The sequence below is a fragment of the Megalops cyprinoides genome, chromosome 1 (assembly GCF_013368585.1).
Source record: "Megalops cyprinoides isolate fMegCyp1 chromosome 1, fMegCyp1.pri, whole genome shotgun sequence".
Classification (NCBI taxonomy): domain Eukaryota; kingdom Metazoa; phylum Chordata; class Actinopteri; order Elopiformes; family Megalopidae; genus Megalops; species Megalops cyprinoides.
Window position 1 is genome coordinate 56,747,315 of NC_050583.1, and position 17,836 is coordinate 56,765,150.

General features: G+C 39.6%; 1 protein-coding gene across 1 annotated transcript; it reads left to right on the plus strand.

The window, feature by feature from the left end:
- The first annotated feature begins 3,248 nt into the window (after positions 1–3,248).
- LOC118789241 (tumor necrosis factor receptor superfamily member 6-like) lies at positions 3,249–6,061 on the plus strand. Its single transcript, XM_036545589.1, has 3 exons — positions 3,249–3,306; positions 4,411–4,447; positions 5,603–6,061. Exons 1-3 carry the CDS (start codon positions 3,256–3,258, stop codon positions 5,881–5,883), a joined length of 369 nt encoding a protein of 122 aa, XP_036401482.1. The 5' UTR covers positions 3,249–3,255; the 3' UTR covers positions 5,884–6,061.
- Positions 6,062–17,836: the final 11,775 nt, after the last annotated feature.

Here is a 17,836-nt window from a genome sequence, read left to right on the forward strand (position 1 = left end):
GACACTTGTGAGACCCACCCCCCCCACCCCCCCATTTAAAGTTCCTGTGGTTGTGGTCATCCTTGGCTGTAGAAAGCTGAAAGACGTTGTTGGGGGTGCAGCTGTGGGTGGAATGCTGATACTAATTGTATTAAACTGTTTCTTTAAGGTTTTCATGTTGTAAAGAAGTGCATTGGAAACATATCTGACACCATCTGTGAAGAATGTCAGAGTGGAACATTCAACGAACACAAAAATGTGGAAATGACCTGCGAGCCATGCGGGCTCTGTGACAGCAAAGGTGTGCACCTTTTCACAAAGATGAAATTGAAATAAGGAAATGCTTTTTCATTCTCTTTTGATCCATATTTTGGCTACCTTTAAACTGACTCAGAGAATCACTTTTTAACTGCCTCCGTAAATAAGGAAACATCTATAAGATAATGATGGATCTCTAGAGGATTAGTAGGAACAATTGCCTTATAGATGATATCCATAACAAATATGATGTAGCTGTCTTTCAGTCTGATGAGGTGAAACTCATTGCAGATATATATTACAATTATTTGAGTTGAGAGAGTGATGCATCAAATATATATATATATATATATATATATTTTTTTTTTTTTTTTTTTTTCTGACACTCATTCAGCAAATCTTGAAGTGGAATCGGCCTGCAGTCCACGTACCAACACAAAGTGCAAATGCCAGAAGGGCCACTACTGTGAATCGGAGGGGTGCAAAGCCTGCCATCTCTGCAAAACGTATGTGCATCCATTTAAACAATGGCTTAAAATGTATAAACTATGAATTGATAGTTCAGTGTATGTAGATAAACATATCACAGCACAATGAAGAATCATCCTTATTAATGCATAATCACAATGTGTCTAGGGAAGTGGTTTCATTGTAAGCATTTTTAATCTTAGAGTTAACCATGGTATTATATTTTCTTTGAGATTTGCAGTTTGAGATCCTTTTTTTGCTAAAATTATTTTCCTAAACATGCTGGTTAATTACTTTTATTACTTTTTAAAATGTGTACAAAAGATGTGAAGATGGCTCTGTTGTTGAAACTGAGTGCACACCCACCAAAGATACCATCTGCCGAAAAAAAGGTAAAAATGAAAACCCAGTTAAATTGCATGCATTGGACTGAAAATAAATAGAATATTCTCACTGTAGGTATGATTCCTGAGGTGGCTAGCGAACCTATGTCTTATGATAATGAACAGTACATTCTCATGTCATGGCTTCTGCTGGTCATAATAGGAACTGCACATAACTCATGTCATACAGTAACTCATTACAGATATCACCCAGAGGTCTTAGTTGACCTAAGGTAATTCTTCTCCACACTTACCAGTTAATTGAATGAGCAACATACTTTATTATAAGTTAAAGTGATCTTTGTCTTTGTTAGATGCAGGTGACCTTTTGTGGGTAGTCTTCATTACGTTAATAATTGCTGCTGGCGTTGGTGTTGGTGTTCTTTACTTCCTAAAGAAGAAGAGGAAATACTGCTTTGGTAAGTAGTTCAGCAACTGAAGTGTTTAAATACCTAAGTCCAATCCCTTTATTGGAGAACATCTTAAATAAAGTTCTCAATTTTTCCTAACAGGCAGAGCTCATCCTACCGACTCACCTGGGGTATGTATGTTCCTTTCACAAAATTGCTTTTTAGAAAATCAAAAACATTCATTATATGATAAAAAGTGATATATGAGCAATAAAATACGCATATCCATACATGCAAGAGCAAAATTAAAGTACTGATGTATAGTACCCAAAATAAGAGGCTTTTAAATACTTCCTACAATAGGCAGGCTGACAGAAATATACAACAGAATTAAGGCAGAGAGAGATATGGATAAACAGATCAGATTTTTCCCACCCATTTGTGCCTGCTACTCTCTCGCCCTCTAGTGGTGGTAAATGCTTACTTCCACACTGTAAATGGCTCAATTTGATGTTTATGGATAAGTAATATTATAATTGTGTGATTTCGCTGTAGATTTATGGTATGTGTGTATGTGCATTATTTGTGTTTTTGCTGTAGTGTCAAGTAACAATTAATCCACTCCATTTCCGGTCACAGAGAAGAATAGATGCAGTAGAGATGGTACACTACATGTACATATATATATGTGTATATATGTATATATATATATACAGTACTGTGAAAACGTTTTAGGCACTTGTGAAAAAGTGATGTAAATTCAGAATGCTTTCAAAATAATGAAATAAATAGTTTTTAATGTATGTATTAACAACATACAAAGTGCACGAAACAGAAAAATCAATAGTTAAATCAATATTTGGTATGACCACCCTTTCAAAACATTGATTCGCTTAGGTATACTTGTGCACAGTTTTGTAAGGTGCTCGGCAGGTAGGTTTTTTCAATCATCTTGAAGAACTTGCCACAGTTCGTCTATGGATTTTGGCTGTTTCAGTTCTTTCTGTCTCTTCATGTAATCCCAGACTGACTCGATGATGTTGAGATCAGGGCTTTGTGGGGGCCACGCCATCTGTTGCAGGACCCCTTGTTCCTCTTTTTGGTGAAGGTCGTTTTTTTATCACTCTGGCTGTTTGGGGTCATTGTCATGCTGCAGAATGAATTTAGGACCAATCAGACGCCTCCCTGATGGTATTGCATGATGGATAAGAATGCTTGTATTTCTCAGCATTTGAGGAGACCACTAATTCTGACCAAATCCCCAACTACATTTGCAGCAATGCAGCCCCAAACCTGCAAGGAACCTCCACCATGCTTTACTGTGTCCTGCAGACACTCATCCTTATAGCGTTCTCCAGCCCTTCGACGAACGAACTGCCTTTTTCTAGCGCCAAATATTTCACATTTGGACTCATTGGTCCAGAGCACCTGCTGCCATTGTGCTGCATCCCAGGTCTTGTGTTTTCGTGCATAGATGAGTCATTTGGCTTTTTTCCACATCTGAGGAATGGCTTTTTGGCTGCAGGTCTTCCCTTCAGACCACTTCTGACCAGACTTCTCCGGACTGTAGATGGGTGTACCAGGGTCCCTGTGGTTGCTGCCAGCTCTGTGCTGATGGCACTGCTTGACAGCTTCCGATTGCGGAGGGACGTCAACTTGATGTGTCTTTCATCTGCTGAACTAAGTTTCCTTGGCCGACGACTCTGTTACCGGTCCTCAACCTTGCCTGTTTCTTTGTGCTTCTTTAGAAGAGCTTGGATAGCACATCTGGAAACACCTGTCTGCCTCGAAATTTCTGCTTGTGATCGACCTTGCTGATGCAGGATGACCACCTTGTGTCGTGTCTCTATGCTCACCCTTGTCATGGTGTAAGATTAGCAATCTGTTCAGCGACCTCACCTTTTCAGTGTGGCTGATCCTCACCCAGTTTTATTCCCTCTACACAGGTGTTTCTGTTTCAGTTAATAATTGTGGTTAAACCTGCTTATGTTGCTAATGATTACCACCTGTTTTGTTTAGTTGTTCGGTATAGTTGTTTTATCATGCATTGGAGTATATGCCTACAAAAAAGGTTTGGGGGGTCTGGAAGGTTTTGTTTGCCACTTTCTTTCTTTATTTAGTCTTAGTGGCACATTTCACTATTTTCAAAAGAAATGTTCGGAAACCTAAAATACGATATTTATTATTGACACACTAATGGACAAGATAGAAAAGAACTGTTTTAAGACAAATGTTTTGTGAAAAATCTTACGTGCCTAAGACGTTTGCACAGTACTGTATATATATATATATATATATTAGAAGAAGTATATATTACAAGAAGTGAAGCTTAAGAATTACAAACTAGTGCATCATCCATTATCAGGCTGTTCTTGTTACACTGCTGTCCTATCTGTGCCATCCTGCTAATTTTATTGTCCTGGTAATCCTGCTGATATGCTTACATGCCTTCATTCTCAGAATTTTTTCGCACGAAGAGTTCACACTATGCTTTGCTGTTTAGAGAGAAAAACATTTTGACTCATGGTTCTTGAACAACCTCCAAACCACTGCAACTACATAAAATTAAATACATAAAAAAGCCACTAGATGGTGCCAAATCCCTACTATGCCTGTTTGGCTGCAATTGTGTCAGTGTCCGTTAGCGGGAATGTGCAGTGCATGTATATGTTTCTCATGAAATTATCAATTTTCCTCTGTCTTCTTCTGATTTCAGTCTGGCATTGCAATACATTGCAGTTCCTCAGCTAACACTTTTATCTAGAGTGACTTACATAGCAGCTTTTACTTGTTATAGACTCATACAGCTAGGTATTTATTGGAGTAGTGCAGGTTAAGTAACTTCCCCAAGTACAACATTGTCCCACCGGAGAATTAAACAACCTTTGGGATACCAACGTTGTTTTTTTACCACTATAATCTAAAATCAAGTTTAAAGTATAAATATCACTATATTTTTGTACCTATTCCAGGTCAATGTGGACATCTCTGAAAACACCCCACTTAAAGGTATGTATTTTCACATTATTAAGCAGTTTTTTTCTTTATTAATTGCTTTCTGTGACTCCAGCTTTAATTTTTGCTATATGAAACTGTTACGACCCCGTCTAGGGTGAGGTGCAACATAAAATAAAATGTGTGGCCACCCGCTTTCTTGTCTCCAGTCCAGAACACAGACACTGTAAATAAAGCCAGGGTTCTTTTATTAACACAAAACTTGGGGGGGTGGGCAAGGCCAAAATAACAATCATAACTTGCTGAGGAGAAAGGGAATAAATGACCTAACCAAAGAAAATAAGAAAACAAAATACAATCTCTTCCCTGACTCCCTAACTATCCGAAAACAGGAGAAAAGGAAAAAAAAAACAAAGTACATTTACATTTACATTTATTCATTTGGCAGACGCTTTTATCCAAAGCGACTTACATAGGTTACAGTTCTTTACAATGTTATCCATTTATACAGCTGGATATTTACTGAGGCAACTGTGGGTAAAAGTATTTACATTATATTACAAATATATACAAAAACAGAGCGCACGCACACAAACGCGCATCATCTATCTGAGGGGAAGCCATCCCTCCATCCCGACGTTTCCTCCTTTTAAATCCTCCCGCTCGTTCCTCACCCAATCACAGCGGGGTGCCAATCTGCAGAAAAAAAAAGAAAACGGAGGGCGCGAGAGCGGGAGCAGACACACAAACGATAGTCTACGTCTTCGTCCCAGGACGTAACAAAACTGAAACTGTAACTTTTGTATTTTATTATTATTATTATTATTATTATTATTATATTTAACCACTTCCGGTACAGATGAATCCTGTTCTTAACCCCACTTCTGTGCATACGAACAAGGGGACATCACATCTTTCAAAACATTTTTTCCCCAATGAGTTGGAAAATAATGAAATTTGGCTTTTGTTATAATGTGCTTTTCCCTCCAGACTGGTTTTTGATTACTTGCGTAAGTGTCCTAAGCCATTTTTACTGGGTCGCAAAGAACAGCACAGTACAAAGGACCACACAGCATTTGTTAGTGTAATGCTGCTGAAGTTAAAGACGAATCTGCGCAACCATTTACTGCTGTGAATTTCCTGAGTGTATGTTTATTTGACTCTCATTTCAATAGCAGTCCTCTAAGGCATGCATTCTCTCTTTCACAGGCATTGACCTCAGTCCCCACCTTTATAAAATTGTGGATGAACTTGGGCCACACCTCACGAAGCAGCTGGCCATCAGCAGTGGAATGACCGAGGCCAGAATCGACTTTCACATGACAAACAATCAAAACAACTCTACAGAGCAATACTACAACGTACTGAAGGACTGGACCGAGCAGCAAGGTCTTGAGAACGCCTTTCCAAATTTGATCAGAGAATTGCGTAAATTGGGCAAAAACAAGATCGCTGACAAATTGCAGAAGAAAATTCTGGAAAAAGTTTAAAATAATGTGTGACATTTTTTTCCAAACTGGCACACATCCTAACTGCTGTTTGCATGTGACCGCTGCAAAAGCACCAGCGCCCATCGGGTTCACTGTCAATCTGAGGAACTGCCAACCAGCCTGCCAAGCAGCTTCATTTAAATCCAATCACTGGGAATATAATCTTGACCTTTATATTCCTATCCAAAATGAATATTGTATTTGAATGTAATATATTTTTGAAATCAACTTGCTGTTTTATGAAAAAAAGTCATTTTGAAATTTAAGCGTAGGGTAAGTGTTTGGTACCAGATCTTGTATGGCCCCTTGAAGATTATTCAAGCTTAGATTTGTATACACTCAGGAACAGACTGGGTATTAACGATAATAGTAACTGCTATTGTTATTATTTGGCATGTGCTCATTTCCAGAGTGGCTTACAGGTTTCACTGAGCATGATACATTACATACATATGACAGGGGCAACAAGAACATGGTTACAGAATAGTTTGAACTGCAGTAAGGCAAGAAGTTGAACGCAATGCTACTGTATTCGCAGCTGAAGGAGTGATCAGGTTCTGTGTACTAGGATTAGGGCGGGTCCAGGTTCTGGGAATTATTGTCAGTGATCACAACAACTGGATTGATAAAAGGGCCTTGAACGTTGGCGGCTCTTCTGACAAGCCCTTCAGACAATGGAGAGTATCGGTGACCGACTACAAAGGCCAAAGTCTCGGAGGCGGTGATTTCCCACCTTTTTATTAGGGTGTGACAAAAGCCTGGCACTTCCTTATGTGGTTACAGCCCCATTAAACGTCTGCCATTGCAACAGCACCCATGCAAAATGGGGAAGCCCACACAAGTACCTCTTTTTCAGTTAGAGGTGGTGTTTTTCAGGCTCAGAGCCACTGTCTCTCATATATTAAGGTGGTGTTTCGTGACTAAATTTACCTGTAACAGCATGGAAATGTATGCATGCATTTTACTTGTATTTATTGTCCTCGGCTTTTGCCAGCTAGCTTTATTGACGTTGTTGGTCAATTCGTGCTGTAATTGTTAATTCTGTATAAAATTCATCTGCACTAGATATGGGTGTGTATGAAATGTGTAATGTCCAGCAAGCTTTAGACACATTTTTAGGTGTGGCTGGTGCCTCGCAATTAATTTCTGTTTTTGAGCAGTGGTTCTAGTTTCTCCAGAATTTGCACAAATAGGAGATTAACTCAGGGAGGGAGTGAATCTTGTCACCTGTGTTGAACAGGGTCAAGAAGGGACATCTAGCTCTGCTACACCCTGAGTGTTAGACATTACTGTCAGATTCAAAACAGATCATTGTGGAGCATATAGACTGCATGAACCTCAGGATCCAAAGGTTTAGAATCATTAAGATTATGTTTTGCTGGAAGTTTGACAAGTTCACAAGCCTATGTCAAAAATAAAGATTCAAAATGTGTAATGCTAATAGCATAAATCATTAAGAATTCAGAATTGAGTGCCAAATATATTTCAGTTTCAGAATGTTGCATTATGCCATCTTTGGAAAGTGGAAAGTGGATATTTTCCTGCTATTTAAAGATGTGAAGCTCTCTCTATAGCGCATGGGACTTTCCTGCTGTTGCATAATAATTTTCTGTGTGTGTTCACGAGGCCTCATTCCGCTGGGATGTGTGCAGACTTAATGACCTTCATGTTATCCAGATAGGCTCTTCCCATGATGTGCCTATTGCAAGACCATCCAAGTGAAATGAAGATCAGTGAATGCGTGCAGATCCTGAGAGTCCTTGTGAACACGGTCCCTATCAGACAATCAGAGCAGTCATGAGGCTCTGTCACTTCCTGATGATGTCATCTCCTGTTTGGGTTGGTAGTTTAAAGAAAAAGCTTCTGTTTATCCTCAACATTCCTGTCTATGTTTCCTTTCCTTTGTAGCCATTGAAAACCTGACTTTTGCTGATAATGGAAAGTCATGGACTTTCCAAAGCTTGCCTCATGGGAGTGGTATCACTTTGACCTTATGGCCAAGATCAGAAATAGTACCATTTTATTGTTTTATACAAATTACATAAAAGTAATAAAGTACATAAAAAGTTCATAAAGTACATTTCAGAGGATTTAGGATTTTTTAAATATGAAATCTTCTGCCCTGTTTTGACAGTCTTACATATAAGTACAAAGCATCATTTCAGTCAAACGTGCAATGCACTAATTTTCCTGAGGCAGTGGTTTGAATTGTATTTAGTTTTACGGTATTACAAGCAGGAGTCACTTAAAATTTTGAGATTTTTTTCTGCATTTGCATATATTTTTTCTGCACTTGCCATGAGTAAAAAACATCTAAATGTTTTAAATCATCATCATTAAGTGTAAGCCATGTATTTGATAAAGAAATCCTATTGAAAAAAAAGTATCTGTGCAGCAACAAAAATGATAAGATTACAAGGGAAAGGTTCAACAGTATTGCATGAAAAGACAAATAAAAAAAAGTTGTGCTGTATTTTCACTATACAAAACACACATGTACACACACGCACACACATACATGCATACATGTATATTTGTACAGATAAAATAAGTTCCTATATGCATCATATTATTCAATCTGAAAAGCAGTGCTCCCTCACCATCAATTTTTGGTCAGTTGGCTTCCATCCTTGCAGTGACGACTCTTCGTGGTCACATGGTCATGAAGGAATTTCATGTCTGTCTATTGCTGTGTAAGACTATTATGAAGTTTCTGGAGTTTTATGACAGCAGTACATGATATCCTGATACTTTTTGCCTTTGAGACACTTGAAGACCGTTGTCGTTTCGGCTGTGAAAATGAAATAGACACAGGACCAAGTTGCACTGAAAAATTTATGAAACATTTTCTTTGGAATACTGTTTATACAGTGTTTTGTAAGATCATGTTACCCACATTGTTAAGTATAGCTTGGCTTATTTTGGCACCAATACTTTAACTGGCAGACCTATTTTTCCAACTGTTAGTTTTCTTTTTTTTGTTTTTCTAATCTGCAAGCCTCACAGACTGCCATGTTTACATGTGGAAATGAATTAATTAGCTTGTGAAAATTACTCATGTTGGTGATTTATTACCATTGGTTGATGAGGGTGTTGGTTTTGCTTTTCCAAAACAAAGCAGATTATTATTACTTTCCAGGCTGCCGAAGAGGCAGAGGGAGGGTGTGGACGGGATACCGAGACACAGGACGGCAGGCTGGTTGTCACAAGGTGGTAACAGGTGGACAGCAGTAAAAAGAATGACTGTATAATTCACTGCTAGATGTTAATGAGTGCTTGCATCGCTAAACGTCGGTGAGTCTCATTTGCTGTACATAATGAATTCTGAAAGAAATTGTACTCGGATGAGCAATGTTATTGCAGATCTTACCGGAGTGGGTGGAAGTATCATTTATTTTCATGTCCTTAATGCGTGTATCCATTTGGAAGGATACAACTTGGTCAGTTGAAGGGAGTGTATTATTGTATTATTCATGAGTTAATTATAAATCTTTGAGGCATTTGTTTTTTGTTTAGATATTTTAAATAACTGCAGGAGGACAAGAGAGTGGGAGCTGGGTTCTTGATGTTCAGGTTAATTGACTTAGATATGAGTCATATTATTATTAGATGTGAGTCATATTGGTTATGAGGTACTTATCCCACAACCCCTGGAATGATAAGAAAAAGATACTGTTGAAAAATGTTTTAAATGGGTTATTTCCCTGTGGTGCCAGGACCTGAAAATAAGTGGGTTATCATTAAGAGTGAAGACAGGGTTTTGCCAGATGGGAGTTACATTACATGGGGTCATTTTGTGCCAAATGATTGTGTTAGTTTTTCATTATACCTCAATTGTGCATGCAGCACAGGGACTTTATATCATGGAAGGAATGTTGTTCTTTCCCGCTGTGAAGAACAGATTTTTAAAGAAGAAATTGACTACTCTGCAGTGATCCAGGCCAATATTAATGGTATGCAGTGGGTTCCATCTAATTGGAAACAGAAGATGGAAGGACGTGCAGCACAGAAGACATTGGGGGAACAAAAACTGCCACATTCCTTACATTTCTGAAGGGTTTTGACTTTATAATAGAAAGTTTTCACAGATTTGTCCAATTATTTAAATCAGTCAGATTTTTAGATTTGAGGGGTCAGGGAGGCAAAGGTATATTACTTTTTTTTTGGTAAATTTGTCATCCTGATGGTTGAGATATGACCCATTAAAGAGACGTTTTTCATCGAACCAAATTGCTTTTGGGGACCGGGAGGTAGTTTATATAGGCTTATGCAGATCATCAAAATTGGGGGATACTTGGTTACCAAGTTATTCTGAAACGCATGTGATCCATTTCAAAGGGATGTTCTGTGCTAAGGCATGCACCTTGATATACTGTATGTCAGTTAGGGGTGGATTTTCAGATTTGGTTCATTTTGTATCAAGACATTTTCCCCAAGTTATTTATAAGTCTGAGGACAAGTAGTAGGGATGCGTGTGGGTATTGGACATGTAGTAGTACGTCATAAGCATAAAGGCTGATCATGTGGTTATTTGAAACAACATGGATACCATGAACTGTATTGTTCTGACAAACAGCAAGGACAAATGGCTCTATGTGACTAGAGATGGTGATAGTGGGCAACCTTGCCTTGTACCACAGACCGGTATGAAGGGTTTGCATATTGTGGGTGAGGTATACAGGGTTCTGTTCTAATTAATAAAGATTTTTTTTCAAAACCCCAAATAGTCAAAAAGTGGTTATTTGATCCAGTTGAATGCCTTCTCCATGTTCAATAAAACAGCTGAAGGTGTGTTGCTTAATTTGGACAGATTTGAACATTTATCATGTCTGTGTAAGTTCCCAGAGTCACTTCTTCTGAGAAAAACTAAGATATTACCAGCTGTGACAGAACATGGTCTGTCAACATCACTTGATATTTGTAATGACAGGCCCTTGGATAACGTCCTAAAAAGAAGGTGATTGTACACTGCGGAGACGTGACTGTCACTGTTTTACTCAGTGGCTCATTATCCGTAGGAATAAAATTTAAAATGTCAAAGTCTTCGACTAAATACTTTAAAATATTCTCATTGGAAATGTATTACTGCAATTTATAAGTGCACCTTGCACTGCCCTAGCATACACACACACACACACACACACACACACGCACACACGCGCACACACACACACACACACACACATCCATACAGCTAATAAACACTCAGTGACCACTTTATTAGGTACACCTGTGCACCTGCTCGTTGATGCTGATATCAGCCAATCATCTGGCAGCAACTCAATGCATAAAATCACATAAGACATAGTCAAGAGGTTCATTTGCTGTTCAGACCACACATCGGAATGGGTAGGAAATTTGATTTAAGTGACTTTGACAGTGGGATGATTGCTGGTGCCAGACGGGGTGGTTTGAGTATCTCAGAAACTGCTGATCTGGGATTTTCACGCACAACAGTCTCTACAGTGTATAGAGAATGGTGCAAAAAACAAAAAACATCCAGCGAGCGGCAGTTCTGTGGGCGAAAACGCCTTGTTAATGACAGAGGTCAGAGGAGAATGGCCAGACTGGTCCAAGCTGACAGGAAGACGACAGTAACCCAAATAGCCACACGTTACAACAGTGCTATGCAGAAAAGCATTTCTGAACAGACAACACGTTGAACATTGAGGTGGATGGGCTACAGCAGCAGAAGACCCCTCCGGGTACCACTCCTGTCAGCTAAGAACAGGAAACTGAGGCTACAGTGGGCACAGGTTCACCAAAACTGGACAGTAGACGTTTGGAAAAACATTGCCTGGTCTAACGAATCTCGATTTCTGCTGTGACATGCAGATGGTAGGGTCAGAATTTGGCATAAACAACATGAATCCATGGATCCATCCTGCCTTGTGTCAACGGTTCAGGGTGGAGGTGGTGGTGTAATGGTGTGGGGAACATTTTCTTGGCACACATTAGGCGCCTTAATACCAATTGAGCATCGTTTAAATGCCACAGCCTACCTGAGTATCATTGCTGACCATGTGCATCCCTTTATGACCATGGTCTACCCATCTTCTAATGGCTACTTCCAGCAGAATAACGCGCCATGTCACAAAGCACATGTCATCTCAGACTGGTTCCAGGAACATGACAGTTCAGTTCAGTGTACTCCAATGGCCTCCACAGTCACCAGATCTCAATCCAATAGAGCACGTTTTGGATGTGGTGGAACGGGACATTCACAGCATGAATATGCAGCTGACAAATCTGCAGCAACTGTGTGATGCTATCATGTCAGCATGGAGCAGAATCTCTAAGGAATGTTTCCAGCACCTTGTTTAATCCATGCCACGAAGAATTCAGGCTGTTCTGGGGGCAAAGAGGGGTCCTACCCAATATCAGAGAGGTGTACCTAATAAAGTGGTCACTGAGTGTATAGTATAGCCATATAGATAATTAACAATATATCTTAGCTATATAGCCAGGATAATGTGTACAGTACATTCATACTGTAAGCCCACATACTGGCACCAAGTTTCAGTCTCAGGTCAACAAAAGACACCTTAGTGCTTCCCTCTATGAGAAAACAATGAGTTCCAGTGTATTCCAGACTCACTGTAAGAGTGTGTTGGCTGCATTACAACTAGCACTGGGAAAAAAAGAAAAAACAAATGCCCGAGTCTTACACAACTCTTTTTATCAAATGGCGTGTGAATCATAATCTGGTTTGAAATGTGAGGAAAGCACAGGAGATTGATTCATTTTTCAAAAACAGGAATGATGTTGTTTTGTTAAACATGCAAAAAAACGCATGGAAATTATGGAGACACAGACCTGAGAAAAGACATTGACAGTAAGCATTTGTGTTTTGTTTAGACGCTCAAACTATTAATGGTGGATAAGGACCACATCTGTCATTTCATTAAGGCACCATTCAGTCTACAATCCCTGACTCTTGCATCGCATGCTTCGATGGGCCTCTTAGGAAAATCAAAGGAGGCCCTGACATGTTATGACACAGGCCAGTCAGGTTATTGGCATTATTGCTAAAGAGCAGCGTGGTCCTTAAGCTGCAGAAAACTCTTGCCAAGCCAAACATCATCTTTACTCCCATCCCTCCTTTCTCTGCTCAGAATTTTTTTTAAGCGCGCTCGTTGTTACCTATGATCACTGAGGCATCAGCTTGTTATCATTTTTGCCTGCAATTGATTCTTATGCACAGAACACACCAGAATTGATTTTCGATTATTCCCAGTGTCCATGATGTATCTTCCTCAATGTGCCATTTATGTCACTCCTTGAAGTGTGCCCAGAATCCTGAAGGTAAAAAACAATACTAAAATCTATATGACACCAATCACAGATTAAAAACAAGAAATAAATATCATGCATTTTACCAAGAATCTGCAGCAAGTTTCAACATAACCACAACAGATTTGGAAGTCTTTCACGTTTACACACTATACACTTCTGCTATTTTTTTTACGTCATAGGCCAAGATCTGATCACCCACTTTGCTTTTCTGACACAGCCCTTTCCTTCCGTGGTTCTCCATCCTTCATCCTCCACCCTTGTGAGTATGGGGAGGACTCTCACCCATGTAGTGTATCATGAATACTCCTACAACATATAACCACACGACCTTATCTTATACTCACCAAATTTATTCTCTCCCTGTCCAAAAGTCATCCACTTTATCATTCAGGAAATACACACCCACAGGAGTTTACCAATCATTAACAGCAAGAGCTTGAATCAGGTTAGATTACAGCAGAAAAATAATCATGCCATTCATTTCCCTGGAACTTGCGCATTATGTGCAAAAATGAAACTGCGTCAGAATTCTGATAGCAAATGTGGAAGTGCTCTGAAACTCAAATACACATAGGGGCATTTCATGTGAATATGACGTAGGGGGATATGAACACGTATTTTCAACCGAAACCAAGTTTATTACTATGCTTACTCTTGGCATCTTCAAAATCTATGGTATATGACCCTGGCCATCTGGTAAGGAGGGGACAGTGCTTGGCATGATTTGTCACCCTTTTTAGGCCATAAAACAACCATTTATAATTGGACTTGTGACACTGCTCTTGATTTAAGACAAACACAAAAATCTTGGCGCAGCCCTGCATGTGTGGTAGGTGACCCCTCTGTGCCTGGCACTTCAAAGGAGAGCTCCAACGAGGGTCACCCAGAGTTCATGCAACATCTACATGGGCCCCCATTGTCCTTTCAGATCACACGCCAATTGGAGGCACAGGTTTGCTACTAATTACCGAACATGTGCCCATGTGTAAACCTTTGAAGTGGCCCTTTGTAAGTGCAGCAAGAACAATGTCTGTGGTTCCTCTCAGCCCATCTCTGATGACGTGGTACCTCAGCTTGCTCTGCCAGAGGACCCCTCGTTGCTTTCTGAGTTCTCCCCCCCTGAAACAGATGCACCTAATTTTTTTTACTCAGCTAGCTCTGGAAGGGGAAGAATCCTAAACCATCAATGTGCCCTGAACTGATCTCCAGCTCTGGAGGCCAAGCTTTTTCCAGCATGCTCCATTATGAATCCACAACCCTTGACAATCAACACATCCTTGGAGACCTAAATGACCCAATGTGAAGTTGGAGGCTGTCAGTAAGGACAGCTATCTAACTGAATGTGAAGACGGCCGTGTCTCTTCGTCATTCCCCTGTGTCGATGACATTTCTACCTGGAAAGGACTTCAGAAGACCTAGCTGTGGGTAATATGTAGCCTTTCCTTATGCATAAGTGTGACCCAACACAAAGCCACAGGCTGTCAGTGAAGACCTAGCAAGACCTAGGCCTATAGCAAATGAGCTGCCATCCCCTCAGATCTAATGGACTGGCCCTCCTCAATAAATATTGAGTTTTATTGTTTAATACTGGCATCGTTAGTAGCTTAGCTAATTTCATCTTGTACAAGATGTTAGACACATCCGTCATTCGTACAATGATAGTTTTTACCCCGTTACAATTACATGATGAGACTGATTATATTAGCTTACAGATAGTTAACTTGTATGGTTAGACACATGTTTAATTGATTTTTTGCCAGTGCACTTCAAACTATGGTTATCACTTCATGATCTTGTGTAGTTTGATTCAGCTGCTGAAAGTCCAATCCAACCCTCACACTTCCACTTCCCTTTTTGTGTTGTTTTGTTCTTCAATGACCTTTTTCATTATTTGTTCACTGATTAATTTCATTTTTGTCGTCGTCTGTTTAGTTAGCTGTACTAGTTTATTTAATTTCATTTTGTCAGTGTTTGTCTGTGCAGTGTTAATAAACTCGTTATATTGATTATGTTGTTGCCTCATTTTGTACTGGCACACTGGGCTCTAACAGGCTTAAAAGACCTCATTTTATTAATTTTTATATTCGTTGAGGAATCTTAGCTATTCTCATCAAATGACCAGTGCTACTATGGGGATAGTGATATTCCCTACATAATTGGTGCCCCTTGAGAGGAAGTCTAAGACCCCTACAATGGATTTTCCTGAAACCGAGTACACAGAAACATCCTTTGGGTAAAGAATTTTTGACCTATGTTTGGTTTTCATATTGAAAAGCATTCTTGAGAAATCCTTTATTAAAGCTAGCATTTTCATGTTATTGTGGCTATACCCAGGGTCACTACAAGGCACTTTAATCTTTGATCTACACCTGCCACAGACACAATGATACAAACTGATTTCATTTTAAACCTCATGCTGTGTTCTAAGAAACAGGTAACATTTCAATTCTGCAATATGTCAATGTGTATTAATAATATGATTATGAAAAAAATGATGAAACTTACTATTACAAGAGTACCATCTTGAATTTTTTTCGTGTTTGGAATGTTGTGGTATGAGTTGTATTGTGCAGAGCCATAAAGGTCCAGAGTGGTATCTCAGGGACTTTTTGAGTCATGACAAATGTATCCGGGGGGGTCCAAACAGGAAAGTCGTGGTTCAGAAATGCTGTGTACTTCACATTACAGTATTACAGTTGCATTGTGCCACAAAGCTCTGCCAAAGTTCCATATTGGAGAATGTGAGGGTTTTAAAGACAAGGCATCCACTATAGAAGAGACACTTTAGAGCAGTTTGGATGTGAATCTGAATCTGAAGAAATACAGTTCAAGTAAGGGACATTGACAGACAAGTCAACACTGCAGACATTGAAAGGCACTCAGGAAATCTTTGAGACTAATACCTTGTATTTGCCAATTTTTCCCAAAATAATGATTTATCCTTCAAGCCCAATGTTTTCACTGGAACAAGTGAATAATCCATGTCTCAGATGGAGCAGCTTCACAGTACAGACACTGTAAGAACATCATCAGTTTATGTAACCGTGATGAAGATAGTAGGATGAAAGCTGTGGCAATCCATTTCCTCATTCCACCGAATAAATGAATGTAATGGTATCGGGGGGACCATTATGACATCAGCAGCAATGGCAGGTCTTCAGCGGGATTACAAGGGCCAGATGTGAACAGTGAGACAGCTGTTTGATTTTGTAAGAGACAGCTTATCTGGGGTACGGTTGTTGTATTCCACAGTGGCCGGGTGGGAGGATGAGAATGTGTAGTTGAGGGACAGGCTCCGCGCTGCCAAGACAATCACTAACATTTGAAGGTTATGCTCATTTGTCCAAGCATCAAAAGGTCAAGGCTGCAGGTTGAGGCTTATTCAAACTGTCATTATGTGTGGGTTTTCTCAAATGATTCAGAGTAGGAAGCCACAGAGGACATTGAGGGCTTTGCTGCTGTTGATTATGATGAAAAATGGTGGCTTGGTTGTGCTCTGGAAATTCACAATGATGCATCAGGGGTAAGAGGAAGCTTCCCCCATTCAGCTCAACCAGCTCTCTCATCCTCATACCCAAGAGGTGATGGCATTCTAGTTATACCTTAGGGGCATGTTTTGACAAAAGCAGACCCCCCTAACATTGAAAAGGGAGGATGTATCATATGTGAAAAGAAAACATGGATCAAGCCACAGCCAAGTTGCACAATAACACAACACAGAAAGAATCCTGAACAGCATACCGGAAAACTCCTCTGCCAGTGAATTTTGTAGAAAAGTATTTTGTAGAAAAGGCACAAGGAAAATGACAGAGTGTTAAAGCGACCTCTGAGTCAGGCTCACATGATGATCGAGTCTCACTTTCCTGTATGCACCCCTAATTGTGGCCATGTGCAATGTATCAAAAAGACCTAAAAAACACCCCTCCAGTCCATACCACACAATTTAAAAAATGAACAAAATTCAAGGAGGTACTTTTGTAAAATTAATTGTCATTCATTAATACATCATTTATCATAATTGTATAATTAACTCACATTTACATCTTGCAAAACAAAAGTATGACTATGAAGATTCTGTTTGTGGCATGTATAGATCAAATGTCACAGTGTCTTGGACAGTTGGACAGTTGCAAACTGGCATGAAATTGCAAAATATGATTATTTCTCAATAATGTTTTTAGATATTAAAGGCTACCACATGTGAAATATCAAAACGACTTTTGTATGTACTACATTTCAGGAATATTCAAAATGCCATGGACATTTTCACACAGAATAACCCTAATGCTAAACAGCCATGCTCTGCAGAACTCGGAAAAGCAAAACTTAAATCATTTCATCAGGGCAAGATGAAGCCTGAGTTCTACTTTCGGCATAATCCATGACTGGGCGGTTCCATTTTTTTTCAGATAGGTTCAGATTTTCTCCCTTTTAAGGCGACAGCCTGTCTTGTTGAGTTTCACAGGGGCAGAGACACAATGAAAAGTGAGATGATGTGTTTCTGAAAAATAATTTTTGCTTTTGCTTTCCTTGTTATGGGAGCCCAGCATCTTAGGGGAACTGACTCAAGGAACAGGAACATTAATTTCACTTTCCCAGACCGGATGTCTGGGCAAGAAATGCTGTGAGGGGCTTCCTCCTACAGATAATTTAGAAC